Raw genomic sequence first — 20141 nt, 5'->3', positions numbered from 1 at the left:
TTTAGCAAAAACAGTGATGGAACTATTGACACCTTGTGATAGAAAGTGGCATCACCTCTGCGTGGATGATTATTATAAAAGTGTAGAACTTGCAGAGAAGTTACTTGAAAAGAAAATTCGATTTTGTGGAACGATACGGCAAAACAGAGGATTTCAGGAAAATTAAAGCGCCCAAAAGTCAATGTGTTTGAAGCATGTCATCAACGGAAAGGTGACAAACGGCCGGCGACAAGCCAAGTAAGCCGGACTAGCGCTGTCGGCGCCAAGCGAATAAATTTGTACGGGACGTGCGGACAGCAAAGTGTTAATGTGAGGAAGAAATTTCTGAGAACGTATGTCTGGAGTACAGCATGCACTGTGAGAAAACCCGGCAGTGTCGGCGGTCTGTGGCGTCTTGTCACGGTCCGAGCGGATCTGCTCCCCCCCCCCCTCCCCCCGCCGTAGGATGTTCGAGTCCTCCCTCAGGAATGTGTGTGTGTCGTCCTTAGCGTAAGTTAGTTTAAGTTAGATTAAGTAGTGTGCAAGGTTAGGGAGCGATGACCTCAGCAGTTTGGTTCCATAAGACCTTACCACAAATTTCCTTTGAGAAATTCGGAACAGAAGAGTATCGAAGCATTTCAGAGGTGGTTCTACAGAAGAATGTTGAAAATTAGGTGAACTGACAAGCTAAGGAATGAGGAAGTTCTCAGCAGAATGGAATACGTGAATATATCTAGCAATTATAATTGAAGACGTAAGTTGCAATTGCTTGTCTAAGGTGAGAGTAATTCGTGGCGAATCGAATCAGGAAGAGCCAACTGTTGGTGATGTGATTATGAGTAACAAGTACATCAGGCTCATGTTAACCATTACAGACCTGCCCAAGTCAACTGTTGGTGGTGTGATTATGAGTAAGGAGTACATCAGGGACATTTCAACCCTTACAAAGCTGCCTCAGTCCAGTGTTGGTGATGTGATTCTGAGTAATGAGTACTTCAGGGACATTTAAACCCTTATATACCTCTCCAACTCAACTGTTTGTGGTGTGATTGTGAGCAATGCATACATCAGGGACATTTCAACCCTTACAAAACTGCCTCAGTCCAGTGTTGGTGATGTGATTCTGAGTAATGAGTACTTCAGGGACATTTAAACCCTTATATACCTCTCCAACTCAACTGTTTGTGGTGTGATTGTGAGTAATGCATACATCAGGGACATTTCAACCCTTACAGAGCTGCCTCAGTCCAGTGCTAGTGATGTGATTCTGAGTAACACATACATGAAGGACATTTCAACTCCTATAAATCTGCCCAAGTCAACTCTTGGTGGTGTATTTCAAAGTATCGAGTACATCAGGGACATTTCAACCATTATAAACCTGCCCAAGGCAACTGTTGGTGATGGTATTGTGAGTAACGCGTACATCAAGGACATTTCAACCCTTATAAACCTGCCCAAGTCAACTGTTAGTGGTGTGATTCTGTGTAACGAATACATCAGGGACATTTCAACCCTTACAAAGCTGCCCAATTCAACTGTTGGTGGTGTGATTTTGAGTAACGAGTGCATCAGGGACACTGCAACCCTTATATACGTGCCCCAGTCCACTGTTGGTGATGGGATTCTGAGTAACATACACCTCAAGGACATTTCAACCCTTATAAACCTGCCCAAGTCAACTGTTGGTGGTGTATTTCAAAATAACGAGTACATCAAAGACATTTCAATCATTATAAACCTGCGCAAGTCAACTATTGGTGGTTTGATTCTGAGTAGTGAGTACATCAGGGTCATTTCAACCCTTACAAAGCTGCCCAATTCAACTGTTGGCGGTGTGATTCTGAGTAACGCATATATCAGGGACATTTCAACCCTTACAATCTTCCCAAGTCAACTGTTGGTGATGTGATTGTGAATAACGAATACAAAAATGACACTTCAACCCTTATAAACCCGCCCAATTCAACTGTTTGTGGTGTGATTCTGAGTAACGAGTGCATCAGGGACATTTCAACCATTATCAATCTGCCCAAGTTAATTGTTGGTGGTGTGATTTTGAGTAACGAATACATCAGGGACATTTCAACCCTTATAAAGCTATCTAAGTCCACTGTTGATAGTGTGGAAACGCGAAGGAACAACTACAAGTAAACCAAGACCAAGCGGAACTCATATACTGTCAGACATTGCAGAAAGTGATTGTAAAAATTCGCATGAAATCAGGGGGAAGAATCGCTCGTGAGTTCCATAATGCTACTGGCAGTTTTGCTTCCATAATTACTGTACGCAGAAAGTTAAAAATAGTGGATACAATGGGTGAGCTGTTCCTTACAAGAAATACATATCTGTAGTCAGCGCTGAGTGACGCTTGAGGTAGTCTGAAGAACGACGCCCCTGTACAGTGGGTGATTGGAAACAAGTGATTTGTAGTCATGAATCAACCTGTGGCAACCCGATTAAACTGTTTGGGTTTGGCGAGTGCCTGGAGAGCGTCATCTGCCACCGTGTGTAGTGCCAATAGTGAAGTAAGTAGTAGTGTTGTTAGGGTATGGTTCAAATGTTTCAAATGACTCTGAGCACTATGGAACTTAACATCTGAGGTCATCAGTCCCCTAGAACTTAGAACTACTTAAACCTAACCAACCTAAGGACATCACACACATCCATGCCCGAGGCAGGATTCGAACCTGCGACCGTAGTGGCCGCGCGGATCCAGACTGAAGCGCCTAGAATCGATCGGCCACACCGGCCGGCTGTTAGGGTATGCGGGTAGTTTTTGTGGTTAGAGTGTGGTCTCCTTATTGTGCCTAAGAAAACGTTAGTTGCGGAAGTATATCAAAAGATTTTATAGCATTGTGTAGCACATACAATTTGGAGATGATGATGGTATTATCGTAACAATACACTCTTCATAAGGTAGCATCTGTAAAGCAATGTCTTGTGGAAAATAACGTTTCTCAAATATACTGGCCTGCTCAGAGTCGGTATCTAAAGCCAATGGAAAATCTCCGCGATGAGTTACAATGCCGATTCGCTCCAGACCCTAGTGTCTAACATCATTGCCTTCTCTGGTTTGCACTCTTGAGGAGTAATGGGTTATCATTCCTCGACAGATTTTCAGACACCTGACTGTTCCCAGCACATTTGAAGGCGTCACAATGGTCAATGATGGATACACACCAAATTAATGTCCACTGATAATCTAACATTCTGTGTGGTGTCTGTTTGTTCTAAGTCGTGTCTCTCTATCACTTTCACGCAACGACGCTCTGAGCGTGTTTTTTAGGGAATTGACTAGTTTGAACCTGGGACCTGTTGCTGGTAAGGAGACGCCAGACCACACATGACATGTAGAGTTCAGAAGAGTTCAGTGAGACTAGCGATGATATAACCAAATACTTAATGATTTCAGCGTCAGCTCCACTGCACTCCCTGTAAAAGAATCTTAATACTAACTAAATTTAGTGGAAGGGGCTCAAGGCTTTCCTATTTTTAGTTAGCTGGTAAAATAATGTCGAAAAAGCAGTTAAATTTACCATTGGAAATTTTATTCTAAACATTGTTTATAAATTTCACTATTGATAAAAGGAAATATTTTAGTACAGGATGATAAAAACCAACTGCGTTCAACAAAAATGTGAACGAATATTCCCTGAGTGGGTTTCAAGTTCTACAATGGATCGAAGGATGACATATGCCATATCTATAATCTAGGTTTAAATTAAGTTTCACAAATGAGAAAACTATCAAAATGGTCTACAGTGACCCTCAATTATCTTTAATTACTTATCTAACTTGTCGTAAATTACAGTGGCTGATGTGGCTTCTCAATAATTATATAACAGAAAAATCATCGCGTTTCAGATTTTAACTTTCGTAGCAAATGTGAATACCATGATCTTCAACTGACGATCGACACTAGTATTACGTAAAAAGGGGGTGTAACAGATGAGACTTCTGCAGTTGTGAGTGAAGCTTTATGCGCTGTTATGCGGCATCGTGTGCGTTCATTACCTTGTCGGTGTTCGTCAGGGGGCGGCGGACGGCACAGCTCCACGCACCTCGCCGTCTCGGAAGCAACTCTCTCCTAACTTCTCCTTACTACAATTTACCGAAGTTGGTTTTAAAAAAAACTATCTGGTTGTGTTTTCATCTGACCAATCAGGGTCTCAATGTTAACCTTAAGCTATGCCTACAAAAATTCTGTCTATCCAATGAGAAACGTTATACTTTTCGTGGTGGGGCAATGTTTTTAACGTTTGCAACGTAACAGAGACGCGAAAAAGCCTCACGCTAAAATTTGCAGTTGGTGTGACCCTTTTAGTGTTATCGTAAGATCTATACTGTTCTTCTGGGGGGCTCTATCTTTTACCATGGGCTGGGGAATGGTCCTGGTGGTTGGCTGGCGACGTGGGTGTCCGTCACCGTAGGGCCTTCTAGCTTAACGTGGTTCTGCTCTCGGCTTCTGTTCTCGTTTCTTCCCTCGGAACTGCGTCTGTTTCACGGTGGGAAGGTATGACATGAATTTAGGCGTTCTTGTGTTAGTCTGTGATATTCCATTTGCTCACTCGTTGATCGTATTACTTTGGTTAATTTAATGTCAGGATTTATTCGCAGCTATGTGGCATACTGGCGGATTTGCTTATCATGTCAGGGTTTTCATGGAAGCTGTTGGATTTGCCTGACACCTTACAATAAGTGTCTTGATACTTTTGGTCGGATAATTATTCTGAACCCATGTCCATATATTACATGTCCGTATAACAAACACAATTTCTTCTTCTATGTGGGAGTAATGTTTCCTGAATATTTTTCTGTTCCTTGTCGTTATATAAAGACTGCTTGGAAGTGTCTTTCATCTTCTTGTTTCCACGTCCCTGTAATGAAGAGCACTGTCTGAGCTAATCATTAACATAAATTTGTAACAACAGGCGCTGAAATAATTTCTGTCACTAACCATGACTATCTGCCCACAGGTATGACTTGGTGCCAGGAGATGATCTGGTTAATCATGAATAATTTCGATTATGAGACAGCGTACAAAATTCCTCTGCTTGAACGGACTCCATTTCTGGAGTAAGTATATACAAAGGTGAAGTATTTTCATGTTTGTCCATTCTGTTTATCTATACATTATTTTATTTGATTGCATGGTGTCAGTTCTTTCGGAAAAACAGACACCACGCAGATCCTCCAGCTGTGAAACTCTATATGTAAATTGAAGGGGGATCACTGCTATCATCTGTAGCGGGACGTATGGTGAAGACTGAAAATGTGTCACATCAGTTTTCTGCTATATTAGCAGATCCTTTGCCTCTCCATTTACTGGATCCATTGCTTTCTTCTTATTACTGTATGCAGACACCCACGGAAAAAGCCTTTCAACTTCCCTTCATGAAGCTTTACACAATGAATATTCAGTATTCGCAAAAGTTAAACCCGGAGCTACGATGCTGTAGTAGAGAATTTATCAGAAACAAACAATTTGTAAAAAAAGACGACCACGTTGTAATTATTGGCGGCGCCAACGATGTTTACAAAAACGAGAGCAAGTAAGCACTCGAGCCAAAACTGTACAACACAAATGTTACCCTAATAAACCTACCAGAGCGACATAATCTCCCTCAGTGGTAGTGTATAAATAAAGATATTGAGAGCTATAATTTGGAACTGCAGAAACTATGTAAAAAAACTAAATCATGTGCACTTGCTAGACATAAGCAAACTGAACCGTGAAGAACATACCAGGCACGGACTTCACTTAAACAGAAATGGAAAGCTCAAGTTAGTGAACCAGATAACGGAACTTTGTAAGAAGCTGCAAAAAACCACGCACCCGATCATCTTAGATTATGATCAACATTTTTTTTCTTTTTTTGTGGCTCAGTTTCAAGCAACACGATTTTATTGAACTATACCCCTTTGATTGGTAAGAACCCTGTTCATATACTGAACAAACCGACATGGAAGTGAGTAAATCGTCATTATAGTGCAGTGTTAAAGACTTGTGTAATAATTCGACTGATTCAGAATTCCATGTCACAAGGTGTTGTAAAATATCAGTGCCCTTTAGGATAATGCGTCTAAACTTGCAGTATCTTAGGAATTGCTACAAGTATTTGCGGATGAGAATTCACCACACCTGTTAGTAATTACAGAACATGGACTAAAAGACAATAAAATTGATTATTACAAATTAGATAGTAATCTGTTAGTTACTGCAGGAAGCAGCACGAAGGGGGTGAGTAGCCAATATTTATAAATGAACATCTCAGTTGTTGAACAATAATGCAAAGAAGGAACAACTGAAATGGCTGGTGCTGTGGTCCACATAAACACTCATTCAAGCAGGTTAGCAAAACATAAAGTTATTGGTATGTACCGCCCACCAAATGCTTATGTGTTGTACTGTCTTGATAGACTTAACAGGGCAATTAGATAAACAGGCCCCACTTAGCATAGTTGGAGATTTAAATATTGATGTAAACTCCTGTGGTATAACCAATTTGAAAATAACAGATATATTAAACTCATATACTCTCACAAATATAGTGAACTCTGACACTAGAATAAAGAGTCAAGCTCAAGTAAGATAGATTATGTAATAGTCAACAAAAATGTAAAAGACAGTGTTAACTTTCGAAGTGTCGGTTTTCATTACTCAGATCGCTATTGTCAGGAGTTAGAATATTTAAGGTTTTCTGTACTAACAGCAACTAAGATAATTAGGAAGAAGCGGATCCTCAATAGCGCCAACATCGGCGTCTTCAAAACTAAGTTAGCAGAGGAGAAATGGGACACTATTTACCAAACTAAAGGGTCAGAAAACAAATGGGGAAAATTTTATAGGACAGTGCTGAAGCATTTCGACTGCTGCTGCCCTCTCAAAGAAATAACCAACTCTCGCCTTGAAAGTAATATTAGGCTGAAACTTACACCTACGCTGATTAAGTTAGGCAGAATATACAGGGTGGCCCACTGATCGTGACCGGGCCAAATATCTCAACAAATAAACTACAAAGAACGAAACTTGTCTAACTTGAAGCGGGAAACCAGATGGCGCTATGGTTGGCCCGCTAGATGGCGCTGCCATAGGTCAAACGGATATCAACAGCGTATTTTTAAATAGGAACCCCCACTTTTTATTACATATTCGTGTAGTACGTAAAGAAATATGAATGTTTAAGTTGGACAACTTTTTTCGCTTCGTGACAGATGGCACTGTAATAGTCACAAACATATGGCTCACAATTTTAGACCAACATTTGGTAACAGGTAGGTTTTTAAATTAAAATACAGAACGTAGGTATGTTTCAACATTTTATTTCGGTTGTTCCAATGTGATACATGTACCCTTGTGAACTTATCATGTCTGAGAACGCATGCTGTTACAGCGTGATTACCTGTAAATACCACATTAATGAAATAAATGCTCAAAATGATGCCCGTCAACCTCAATGCATTTGGCAATACGTGTAATGACATTCCTCTCAACAGCGAGTAGTTCCTCTTCCGTAATGTTCGCACATGCGTTGACCATGCGCTGGCGCATTTTGTCAGGCGTTGTCGGTGGATCACGATAGCAAATATCCTTCAACTTTCTCCACAGAAAGAAATCCGGGGACGTCAGATCCGGTGAACGTGCGGGTCATGGTATGGTGCTTCGACGACCAATCCACCTGTCATGAAATATGCTATTCAATACCGCTTCAACCGCACGCGAGCTATGTGCCGGGCATCCATCATGTTGGAAGTTCATCGCCATTCTGTCATGCAGTGAAACATCTTGTAGCAACATCGGTAGAACATTACGTAGAAAATCAGCATACATTGTACCATTTATATTGCCATTGATAAAATGGGGGCCAATTATCCTTCCTCCCATAATGCCTCACCATACATTGACGCGCCAAGGTCGCTGATGTTCCACTTGTTGCAGCCATCGTGGATTTTTCGTTGCCCAGTAGTGCATATTATGCCGGTTTACGTTACCGCTGTTGGTGAATGACGCTTCGTCGCTAAATAGAACGCGTGCAAGGAATCGGTCATCGTCCTCTAATTTCTCTTGTGCCCAGTGGTAGAACTGTACACGACGTTCAAAGTCGTCGCCATGCAATTCCTGGTGCATAGAAATATGGTACGAGTGCAATCGATGTTGATGTAGCATTCTCAACACCGATTCTCGCGCAATTTGTCTGTACTAATGTGCGGATTAGCCGCCACAGCAGCTAAAACACCTACTTGAGCATCATCATTTGTTGCACGTCGTGGTTGACGTTTCACATGTGGCTGAACACTTCCTGTTTCCTTAAATAACGTAACTATCCGGCGAACGGTCCAGACACTTGGATGATGTCGTCCGGGATACCGAGCAGCATACATAGGCATACATCAACACGATATTGACCTTTTCCACAATTGGTAAAGGGTCCATTTTAACACGGGTAATGTATCATGAAGAAAATACCGTCCGCACTGGCGTAATGTTACGTGATACCACGTACTTATACGTTTGTTACTATTACAGCGCCATCTATCACAAAGGGAAAAAAGTGGTCCAGCTAAAACATTAATATTTCTTTACGTACTACACGAATATGTAATAAAAAATGGAGGTTCCTATTTAAAAAAACGCAGTTGATATCCGTTTGACCTATGGCAGCGCCCTTTAGAACGCCAACCATAGCGCCATCTGGTTTCCCCCTTCAAGCTAGACGAGTTTCGTTCTTTGTAGTTTTTTCGTTTGATGCTTATTTCGTGAGATATTTGGCCCGGTCACTATCAATGGACCACCCTGTATATGATCTTGACTGTTTATATAAGGAAACAAAGCTACATATATTTAAGGAAAAGTACAATCATGCCAAAAAAATCTTTTAAGGCAGACCTTTTACACTTGAGGGAACAGATAAACAATGACGCAATAGAGAGTTCAGGGTACATAGGTAAGGCATCCTGGAGACTAATCAATAAACATCGTAAAGCCACCAGCAAGGGACAGAGTGAACCAGTTGGCATTAGACACCCGAGGGCCATCTAGTAAAAGGTCCAAATGAAGTACGTAATTTATTCAATAAGCATTTTGTCTCTCCGTTTGACCGTATAGATCACAGGCTGGCAAACCAAATGATGTCACGGATGGTATAGAGCCCTAATTTATGGGTGTGATCAACAGGAAATATTTAGCACAATACAAAAGCTAAAGCACAAGCATTCATCTGGATGGGGTGGTATATCAAGTGTGGGGTTAAAGAAATGTGCCAATGAAATAACTAAATCCCTTACCTATCTTATCAACTGTAGTATTAATGAAAACATATACCCAAATGCCTTAAAAATAAGTGTAATTCAGCCAATCCATAAGGAGGGAAGAAGTAAAGAAGAAGTTTCAAATTATAGACCGATATCACTAATCCCTACCTTCAGTAAAATATTTCACTTTCTCGCGTGCTGCAGTGACAGGATTCCGTTTGAATTCAAACGTTGCTACTTGTAACAGAGGATAGGCAGCGCCTCGGACGTCGCCCACGTAGCGTAACCACACCTGCGGACTCGTTTCATCTGAAGCTGTCGCGAGCTGTCGGTTGCTTCTGTCACTTACGCACGACGCGGCTTAAGAGACCCCAGTTCTGCCGCACCTTCACTGCAACCCATGCAACTTTGTTGAGCACGTTACAAATATACCTGTCAGAATTTGTGACACCAGTTCAGCCTGGCGGCTTCTCTAGCACCTGAAGATAGGCAAACCGGACCCAAAAGATGACTAGGTGGTTGCCTAACCTTCAGGTGCTAAAGCAGCCGCCAAACTGATTTGGTGGCAAAATTTCTGAAGGTACTTATTCCGACCGTCACCACCCTCTTGTAGCCCAAAGTTGACTTATTAATTTTTGAAGTAAGTTAGTAATTTGGGCGGCTGGTCATATTTTCACAGCACTTGAAACACTGAGATAGTGACACACTGCAGCGAGAGATAGCGACTGTCGAATTAAAGAACCAGTTTTGTTAATAATACTCATCTTTTTTGTTGCTCTTCTTTGTTGTGAGTTGGTTTAACTTTTGTATGACCGTGTAGAGGATGAATAAGTTGCTGCTAAAAAAATTATGTGCAAACTAGTGGACTTTCCGGAGATCTACACATATATTTACAGTCATTTCACTTCACAATACAAATCAGTAAAACTCATACAACTTGTTTTCCATCCTCGTATTTCAAACTTGTACCGCCAACCGAACAAAAAAAACAAAGATTTACCTCTAAGTCGGAGCGGCGACTATGTGGAGAAGTACCTGGAAGGTGTAGCTAAATGTGCAAAGAAAACAGTTTTGATTTTCACTGTGGTTTCTATTTCGCGACCACTCGTTTCTTACTTTCCGAACAACCCTCGTACATAATAGCATATGGCATGTTGTTTTACCCTCAGTATATTTTCTGGATTATCACAGTACATAATACATATATGTTTCGCATGTTATATTGTACTATACGTATTTTTTGCCTATCGCAGAGTATAGCCTGAATTTCTTTGCAGATTTTCCTCACTTCTGAAGACACTGACGAATATGGGAACCCATACGATGGACGCCTGTGCGAAACTTAAGTCGCCGAGGCTCATCAAAAGTCATCTTCCCTTGCAACTACTTCCGAAGCAGCTATGGACAGTGAAGCCTAAGGTAAATGGCCGTTCCTTTTCTTCCTTTGCTGCTTCCTCCCTTCCTCACATGAGCCACACCTGACGACTTACAGAACACTGTCAGACGTAGTACATTGCAGCTCCTACACTGTCGTACATACACTGTAGTACGTAATTTCGTCAATAATACAGTAAAACTGTTGAAGCCGTGTGGAACTCTTGACTGGGACACAATGAGAGGTAGATCCTGCTGTCTGTTTGGAGAGCTGTTTGAAGAGACCGTCTTTCCTGGCGCACATTGGTAACTCTCCTTTACGAAATACGAGATTCTGCGTATCAGTTGTGCTTGCGTGATTGTGACGGTTGGATATGGAATATTAGTCTCGTGCTTGCGTAGCTGACGACAGTGAGGGAGAAATGAGAGAGGTTGTAACGCTGTGAGTCACACAGGTTACTCCTCTATAATAGCAGCAAATGGGCCGCCGAGCTTAAGGTCCCCACCCCATGGAGGGGTCACCCATCAATTGTGTCAAAGCCCTCACTTCATGAGACCCTGCGAAGAGGTATGGAATTTAATACTGGAAATCGTAGCAAAGTTGGTGATTAAAAACTTTACACTACATCTCCTCCCCTTGCTGACCAAATTCCAGCAGTATTTTATTTTATATTATTTTATTTTTTGTATGTTCCCACCAACAATATTCGATCTCATTACCTCGTTTTCAAGTAGAAGATCGTGCCTCGACTGTTATCCGAGCATGTTAACCTGTCACTGTTACTAATATCTTTCTAATTTTGTCCATTCTTGCAGACCAGATGACATTTCACCCCTAGAGACAGGGTTGAAAGAGGTCATCGAAAGGGAGAATATGTAAAAACCGCCCAAAATGAACGATTTCAGCGCCGGATCCACAGTTTCGGACCGGATAACTGCAGAAGCAGTACCAAACATAGAGAAAGACTTCGTATTCAGTGAACGCACTGTTGACAGATTCTCCGCGACGTGGTGCAGTGGTTAGCACACTGGAGCCGCATTCGGGAGGACGACGGTTCAGACCCGCGTCCGGCCATCCTGATTTAGGGTCTCCGTGGTTTCCCCAAATCACTTCAGGCAAGTTCCGGGACGGTTCCTTTGAAGGGGCGCGGCCGACTTCTTTCCCCATCCTTCCCTAATCCTATGGGACCTATGACCGCGGTTTTTGGTCCCCTCCCCCAAAACCAACCAGCCGACCGACCAACAGATTCTCCGCTCTAAACGAGAAGAGAATGGATTTTTCATAGAAGCATTCATAGTAAGGTTGGTGTATACCCCTACGGTATTTATTACGTTATTAATTTTCGTCCTTTTATATTAGTTGCTTGGAACTTTGTTATCTGTCTTCTAGCGGAACTCCACGAACCGACACAGCTTTCAACAAAATATTATATCAAATGTCTTTATTTAAACTACATAAATTCTGAAAATGATTCCGTTACAATCACGGCGGCCAATGTTTTTAAAAACGATGTGGTTGATCTGAAATAGAAATAACATAAAGGTTCCTAACTGGCAGTTGTCACTCAGTGCTCGGTAGTGTCAGAGTTTGACTGTGAAGATTTTGCCAAACTGCCACAAAAATCTCAAATCAGTTCTTTACGTGTAAGTAACTCCACTTTCCACTTGGTATCAAATACGGACGGCATTTCCTAAAACAATGTATAGATTGTATTGTATTGTATGTTAACCGGGGACCTAGAAACGACGTAGAGGCTCCGTCCCCGCCGTAGTTGCAGTGATCCACAACTCCACGACGACTACCTCAGTCCACTTCACCCCTCCGCCGCCCCACACCGAACCACTCTTTCAGGGTTATTGTGCGGTTCGGGCCCCGGTGCCCCTCCCCCCCCCCCCCCAGGGAACGTCTCACACCAGACCCCTATGTTTGCATGGTAGAGTAATGGTGGTGTACGAGTACGTGGAGAACTTGTTTGTGCAGCAATCGCCGACATAGAGTAGCTGAGGCGGAATAGGGGAACCAGCCTGCATTCGCCGAGGCAGATGGAAAACCGCCTAAAAACCATCCGCAGACTGGCCGGCCCACCGGATCTCGACACAAGTCCGCCGGGCGGATTCGTGCCGGGGACCAGGCGCCCCTTCCCAATCTGGAAAGCCGTGCGTTAGACCGCACGGCTAAATGGGCGGGCATGTATGGGTTACTTCACCCGACTTCCACGGCATCGTTCAGTCCCACACTACTGGAAACGAGACTTTAGCCAAGTTCTACTACAAGCGATCCAGACCGCTGAGAGACGTCGAGGCTGCCTCGTGGCACAAACGCTACACGTTTTCCGGCGGTCCACAGGGCCAGATTTCTTTCAAGGGCGCGGACGGCGTAGGATCCATCCTGTTCTGATCAACTACTGTCCTCAACAGACTCTGGTAACCAAACCCATTCTGAGCATTAAAACTGATCACTGCCTTCCAGTTTGGGCCCAATAATTTTCTACTGGAGGGCAATCTTTTCTTAAGCAAAAGCTAATAAAATGTATCACCGTATCTTGCAAGATAAAATAAAAGGAATTTTTGAAGTACATAATGCAAACGTCTGTGTGTTCTGAGATGATCATTTAAATATGAACAGTGGCCAAATATTTACGATACAGTTGTCAAAAGCTACAGAACATTATTAATTCCTAGATTTTACACTATATTAGAAATTCAAGACTAATTTAAAAACGGTAAGTAGGTAATCTCTAAAGATTTTACTAAATTTTACCTACCATTATTTTTATAAAAATTATCCATTCGACATTGTAAATGAAGAAAAAGCAACCTTTTCTTCTTATGGTAGTCAGCCTTTTTGCTGGTTAGATGCAGTCTCACCATTGTCAACCTCTTCATCTCAGATGAACACTGGCTCGCTTCATCCTCAGTTATTTTTTGCGTGATGTGGTCGAACACGACTCAGTCGAGCTTGAAGTTTCTTCAGTGTCGTAACAAATGCATCAGAATTTATGGTGGTTCCACTTGGCACGATGTCCACAAGCAAGAGTCCTTCGGAATCGAAAAACACCGTAGCCATAACTTTTCCATAAGAAGATGTGGTTTTGAAATTTTTTTCTTGGGTGAATTTGCATGACGTCACTCCATTGATTGCCTCTTCGTCTCTGGTGAAAAATGATGGAGCCATGTTTCATCACCTGTCACAATTCTTCCAAGAAATTCATCTCTACTATTCTCGTACTGTTCCAAAAGTTCGCCGCATACCGTTTTTCTTGTTTCTTTGTGAGCCACTGTCAACATCCTGGGAATCCACCTGGCAAAAACCTTTTTTAACGCCAACACTTTCAGTATTTTGCACACACTTCCTTCCCCTATCCCAACGTAGCGTGACAATTCGTTCACTGTGACGCGTCTGTCAGCAGTCACCAATTCGTCTGCACATTGTCTGGAGTGTGTGCAGTACGAGGCCTGCCGCTGCGAGGACAATCCTCAAGACTGCCGTGCCCGCTTTCATCACGTAACCTGCTGGCCCACCGACTAACTCTACTGCGAAGGACAGCAGCGTCTCCATATACCTTTTTCAACCTCTTGTGGATGTCTCCCACTGTCTCGTTTTCACAGCACAGGAATTCTATGACAGCACGTTGCTTCTGACGAACGTCAAGTGTAGCAGCCATCTTGAAGACATGCTGTGATGGCGCCTCTCACGGGAACAGGTTGAACTAAGTTTGAAAACAAGTATGAGGGACGTATCTACACACTGTAAAACTTTCACACATGCAGAATGAAAACTGTATTTTTACAAACATAGTGTGCATTTCTTTTGGAGTGACCCTCGTACATGTTTCTACATTAAGAGCTATCTGCCATTCACCATACCAACTACAAGCATTGTCTAAGTCATCTTGTATTCTCTTACAGTCACTCAACGGCGACACTTTCCTATACACCACAGCATCATCAGCAAACAGCCACAGACTGCTGCTTACCCTGACCGCCAGGTCATTGGTGTGTATAGACAATAGCAGCGGTCCTGCCACTCTTCCCTGGGGCGCTCCTGACAATACCCTTGTCTCTGATGAACACTCGCCGTCGAGAACAACATACTGGCTTCTGTTAACAAGTCTTCGAGCCGCTCACATATTCGGGAACCTATTCCGTATGCACGTACCTTCATTAACAGTCAGCAGTGAGGCGCCGTGTCAAACGCTTCTTTGGAAATCTAGGAATATGGAATCCGCCTGTTGCTCTTCATCCATGGTTCTCAGGATATCACGCGACAAAAAGGCAAGCTGAGTTTCACACGAGCGATGATTTCTAAAACCATTCTGATTTATGGACAGAAGCTATTCCCTCCCAGGTAAACTTATTATACACTCCTGGAAATTGAAATAAGAACACCGTGAATTCATTGTCCCAGGAAGGGGAAACTTTATTGACACATTCCTGGGGTCAGATACATCACATGATCACACTGACAGAACCACAGGCACATAGACACAGGCAACAGAGCATGCACAATGTCGGCACTAGTACAGTGTATATCCACCTTTCGCAGCAATGCAGGCTGCTATTCTCCCATGGAGACGATCGTAGAGATGCTGGATGTAGTCCTGTGGAACGGCTTCCCATGCCATTTCCACCTGGCGCCTCAGTTGGACCAGCGTTCGTGCTGGACGTGCAGACCGCGTGAGATGACGCTTCATCCAGTCCCAAACATGCTCAATGGGGGACAGATCCGGAGATCTTGCTGGCCAGGGTAGTTGACTTACACCTCCTAGAGCACGTTGGGTGGCACGGGATACATGCGGACGTGCATTGTCCTGTTGGAACAGCAAGTTCCCTTGCCGGTCTAGGAATGGTAGAACGATGGGTTCGATGACGGTTTGAATGTACCGTGCACTATTCAGTGTCCCCTCGACGATCACCAGTGGTGTACGGCCAGTGTAGGAGATCGCTCCCCACACCATGATGCCGGGTGTTGGCCCTGTGTGCCTCGGTCGTATGCAGTCCTGATTGTGGCGCTCACCTGCACGGCGCCAAACACGCATACGACCATCATTGGCACCAAGGCAGAAGCGACTCTCATCGCTGAAGACGACACGTCTCCATTCGTCCCTCCATTCACGCCTGTCGCGACACCACTGGAGGCGGGCTGCACGATGTTGGGGCGTGAGTGGAAGACGGCCTAACGGTGTGCGGGACCGTAGCCCAGCTTCATGGAGACGGTTGCGAATGGTCCTCGCCGATACCCCAGGAGCAACAGTGTCCCTAATTTGCTGGGAAGTGGCGGTGCGGTCCCCTACGGCACTGCGTAGGATCCTACGGTCTTGGCGTGCATCCGTGCGTCGCTGCGGTCCGGTCCCAGGTCGACGGGCACGTGCACCTTCCGCCGACCACTGGCGACAACATCGATGTACTGTGGAGACCTCACGCCCCACGTGTTGAGCAATTCGGCGGTACGTCCACCCGGCCTCCCGCATGCCCACTATACGCCCTCGCTCAAAGTCCGTCAACTGCACATACGGTTCACGTCCACGCTGTCGCGGCATGCTACCAGTGTTAAAGACTGCGATGGAGCTCCGTATGCCACGGCAAACTGGCTGACACTGACGGCGGCGGTGCACAAATGCTGCGCAGCTAGCGCCATTCGACGGCCAACACCGCGGTTCCTGGTGTGTCCGCTGTGCCGTGCGTGTGATCATTGCTTGTACAGCCCTCTCGCAGTGTCCGGAGCAAGTATGGTGGGTCTGACACACCGGTGTCAATGTGTTCTTTTTTCCATTTCCAGGAGTGTATTTGAACTGAGAATATCTTCAAGGATTCTACAGCAAACCGTTGTTAAAGATATTCATCTGTAATTTTGCGGGTCCGTTCATTTATCTTTCTTACATAACGAGGTCATCAGAGCTTTCTTTCAATCGAGCGATTGGACTTTGCGTTCGGCGTGAGATTCGCGATAAATGCAAGCTAAGTAAAGGACCAATGCTGTACAGTACTTTGTAAAGCCGAATTTGGATTCCATCAGGACCTGCGGACTTACTTGCTTTCAATTCTTTCAGATGTTTCTCTACATTAGAGATGCTTATGAATTACCTCGAAGACAACGGTCTATTGACACACAGTTAACATGGATTTAGACAGCATCGTTTCTGTGAAACACAACTAGCTCTTTATTCACCTGAAGTGATGAGTGCTATTGACAAGGGATGTCAGATCGATTCCGTATTTCTGGATTTCCGGAAGGCTTTTGACACTGTACCACACAAGCGGCTCGTAGTGAAATTGCCTGCTTATGGAATATCGTCTCAGTTGTGAGACTGGATTTGTGATTTCCTGTCAGAGAGGTCACAGTTCGTAGTAAGTGACGGAAAGTCATCTAGTAAAATAGAAGTGATTTCTGGCGTTCCCCAATGTACTCTTATAGGCCCTTTGCTGTTCCTTATCTGTATAAACGATTTGGGAGACAATCTGAGCAGCCGTCTTCGGTTGTTTGCAGATGATCCTGTCGTTTATCGACTAATAAAGTTATCAGAAGATCAAAATAAAGTGCAAAACGATTTAGAAAAGATATCTGAATGGTTTCCAAGTGGCAGTTGACTCTAAATAACGAAAAGTATGAGGTCGTCCACATGAGTGCTAAAAGAACTCGTTAAACTTCGGTTACACGATAAATCACTCTAATCTAAAAGCCGTAACTTCAACTATATAAATTGGAAGGAACACATAGAAAATGTTGTGGGGAAGGCTAAACAAAGATTGCGTTTTATTGGCAGGACACTTAGGAAATGTAACAGATCTACTAAGGAGACTGCCTACATTGTGCTTGTCCGTCCTCTTTTAAAATACTGCTGCGCGGTGTGAGATCCTTACAAGGTTGGACTGACGGACTACATCGAAAAAGTTCAAAGAAAGGCAGCACGTTTTGTACTATCGCGAATATGGCAGAGAGTGTCACTGAAACGATACAGGATTTGGGCTGGAAATCATTAAAACATAAGTGTTTTTCGTTACGACGGAACCTTCTCACGTAATTCCAATCACTAACTTTCTCCACCGAATGCGAAAATATTTTGTTGACACCGACCTATATAGGGCGGAACGATCACCACGATAAAATAAGGGAAATCAGAGCTCGTACGGAAAGATACAGGTGTTCATTCTTTCCGCGCGCTATACGAGATTGGAATAATAGAGAATTGTGAAGGTGGTTCGATAAACCCTCTGCCAGGCACTTAAGTGTGATTTGCAGAGTATCCATGTAGATGTAGGTGTATCTCCTCCATTTGGGGGTCTGTGTGATGGTCAAACGTTGGTATGTTTGTACGATTCTCCTGCGTTACCGATTCCTTAAATGTGAAAATTAAAACTTCGTCTTTAGTTCTGCTGTTTTCTGTTGCCACACCAGACTGGTCAACGAGTGACTGTATAGAAGCCTTACAGCCACTTAGCGATTTTCGTAGGAGCAGAATTTTCTCGCATTCCGGGCAAGATCTATTGCTAAGGTATGACGGTGGTAGTTGTAAGCTTCGCACATCGATCTTCGTACAGACGCACGAATTTCTATTCATTTTTGCCTGTCTTCATGTGCATGTTTTCTTTTGAATCGAGGGCGCAACAGCCTTTGCTTTATCAGCATTTTTCGAATTTCGCTGTTAAAGCACGGTGGGTCTTTTCCGTCTTTATTCCACTTACTAGCCACGTACTTCTCCCGAATATGAATTACATTCCATTTAAACTTTGCCCATAATTCCTCCACGCCTATCGTAATGGAACTAAACGATGTCAATTCATTCACTATGTGGGGGCCTAACAGCCGGCCGCTGTGGTCGAGCGGTTCTAGGCGCTTCAGTCCGGAACCACGCGGCTGCTACGGTAGCGGGTTCGAATCCTGCCTCCGACATGGATGTGTGTATAATTAGGTTAGATAGGTTTACGGAGCTCTAAATCTAGGGGACTGATGACCTCAGATGTTAAGTCACATACTGCTTAGAGCCATTTGAACCATTTGGTGGCCTAACAACTGTCTACCTGCTCTTTCTACCGCAGATACTCTCCTAGTGAGTGATAATTTCGGTAAACAAAGTCGCTATGATCATATCACAATCGCTAATCCCCGTTTCTATAATGACTTTTTTTTTGTCATCAGTCTACTGACTGGTTTGATGCGGCCCGCCACGAATTCCTTTCCTGTGCTAACCTCTTCATCTCAGAGTAGCACTTGCATCCTACGTCCTCAATTATTTGCTTGACGTATTCCAATCTCTGTCTTCCTCTACAGTTTTTGCCCTCTACAGCTCCCTCTAGTACCATCGAAGTCATTCCCTCATGTCTTATCAGATGTCCTATCATTCTGTCCCTTCTCCTTATCAGTGTTTTCCACATATTCCTTTCCTCTCCGATTCTGCGTAGAACCTCCTCATTCCTTACCTTATCAGTCCACCTAATTTTCAACATTCGTCTATAGCACCACATCTCAAATGCTTCGATTCTCTTCTGTTCCGGTTTTCCCACAGTCCATGTTTCACTACCATACAATGCTGTACTCCAGACGTACATCCTCAGAAATTTCTTCCTCAAATTAAGGCCGGTATTTGATATTAGTAGACTTCTCTTGGCCAGAAATGCCTTTTTTGCCATAGCGAGTCTCCTTTTGATGTCCTCCTTGCTCCGTCCGTCATTGGTTATTTTACTGCCTAGGTAGCAGAATTCCTTAACTTCATTGACTTCGTGACCATCAATCCTGATGTTAAGTTTCTCGCTGTTCTCATTTCTACTACTTCTCATTACCTTCGTCTTCCTCCGATTTACTCTCAAACCATACTGTGTACTCATTAGACTGTTCATTCCGTTCAGCAGATCATTTAATTCTTCTTCACTTTCACTCAGGATAGCAATGTCATCAGCGAATCGTATCATTGATATCCTTTCACCTTGTATTTTAATTCCACTCCTGAACCTTTCTTTTATTTCCATCATTGCTTCCTCGATGTACAAATTGAAGAGTAGGGGCGAAAGGCTACAGCCTTGTCTTACACCCTTCTTAATACGAGCACTTCGTTCTTGATCGTCCACTCTTATTATTCCCTCTTGGTTGTTGTACATATTGTATATGACCCGTCTCTCCCTATAGCTTACCCCTACCTTTTTCAGAATCTCGAACAGCTTGCACCATTTTATATTGTCGAACGCTTTTTCCAGGTCGACAAATCCTATGAAAGTGTCTTGATTTTTCTTTAGCCTTGCTTCCATTATTAGCCGTAACGTCAGAATTGCCTCTCTCGTCCCTTTACTTTTCCTAAAGCCATACTGATCGTCACCTAGCGCATTCTCAATTTTCTTTTCCATTCTTCTGTATATTATTCTTGTAAGCAGCTTCGATGCATAAGCTGATTGTGCGATAATTCTCGCACTTGTCAGCTCTTGCCGTCTTCGGAATTGTGTGGATGATGTTTTTCCGAAAGTCAGATGGTATGTCGCCAGACTCATATATTCTACACGCCAACGTGAATAGTCATTTTGTTGCCACTTCCCCCAATGATTTT

The 20141-nt window shown here is 43.5% G+C and overlaps 1 protein-coding gene across 1 annotated transcript in view; it reads left to right on the top strand.

The window, feature by feature from the left end:
* The window catches only part of LOC126210393 (luciferin sulfotransferase-like), a 98386-nt gene that overhangs the window by 47600 nt on the left and 30645 nt on the right, over positions 1–20141 (top strand). The window contains exons 3-4 of the mRNA XM_049939623.1: positions 4959–5058; positions 10512–10653. Coding sequence (XP_049795580.1) covers positions 4959–5058; positions 10512–10653 — 242 coding nt within the window. The remainder of the gene's footprint in view (positions 1–4958; positions 5059–10511; positions 10654–20141) is intronic.

The sequence above is a fragment of the Schistocerca nitens genome, chromosome 10 (assembly GCF_023898315.1).
Source record: "Schistocerca nitens isolate TAMUIC-IGC-003100 chromosome 10, iqSchNite1.1, whole genome shotgun sequence".
NCBI classification, from domain to species: Eukaryota; Metazoa; Arthropoda; class Insecta; order Orthoptera; family Acrididae; genus Schistocerca; species Schistocerca nitens.
This window is presented reverse-complemented; position numbering and strand designations above follow the sequence as displayed.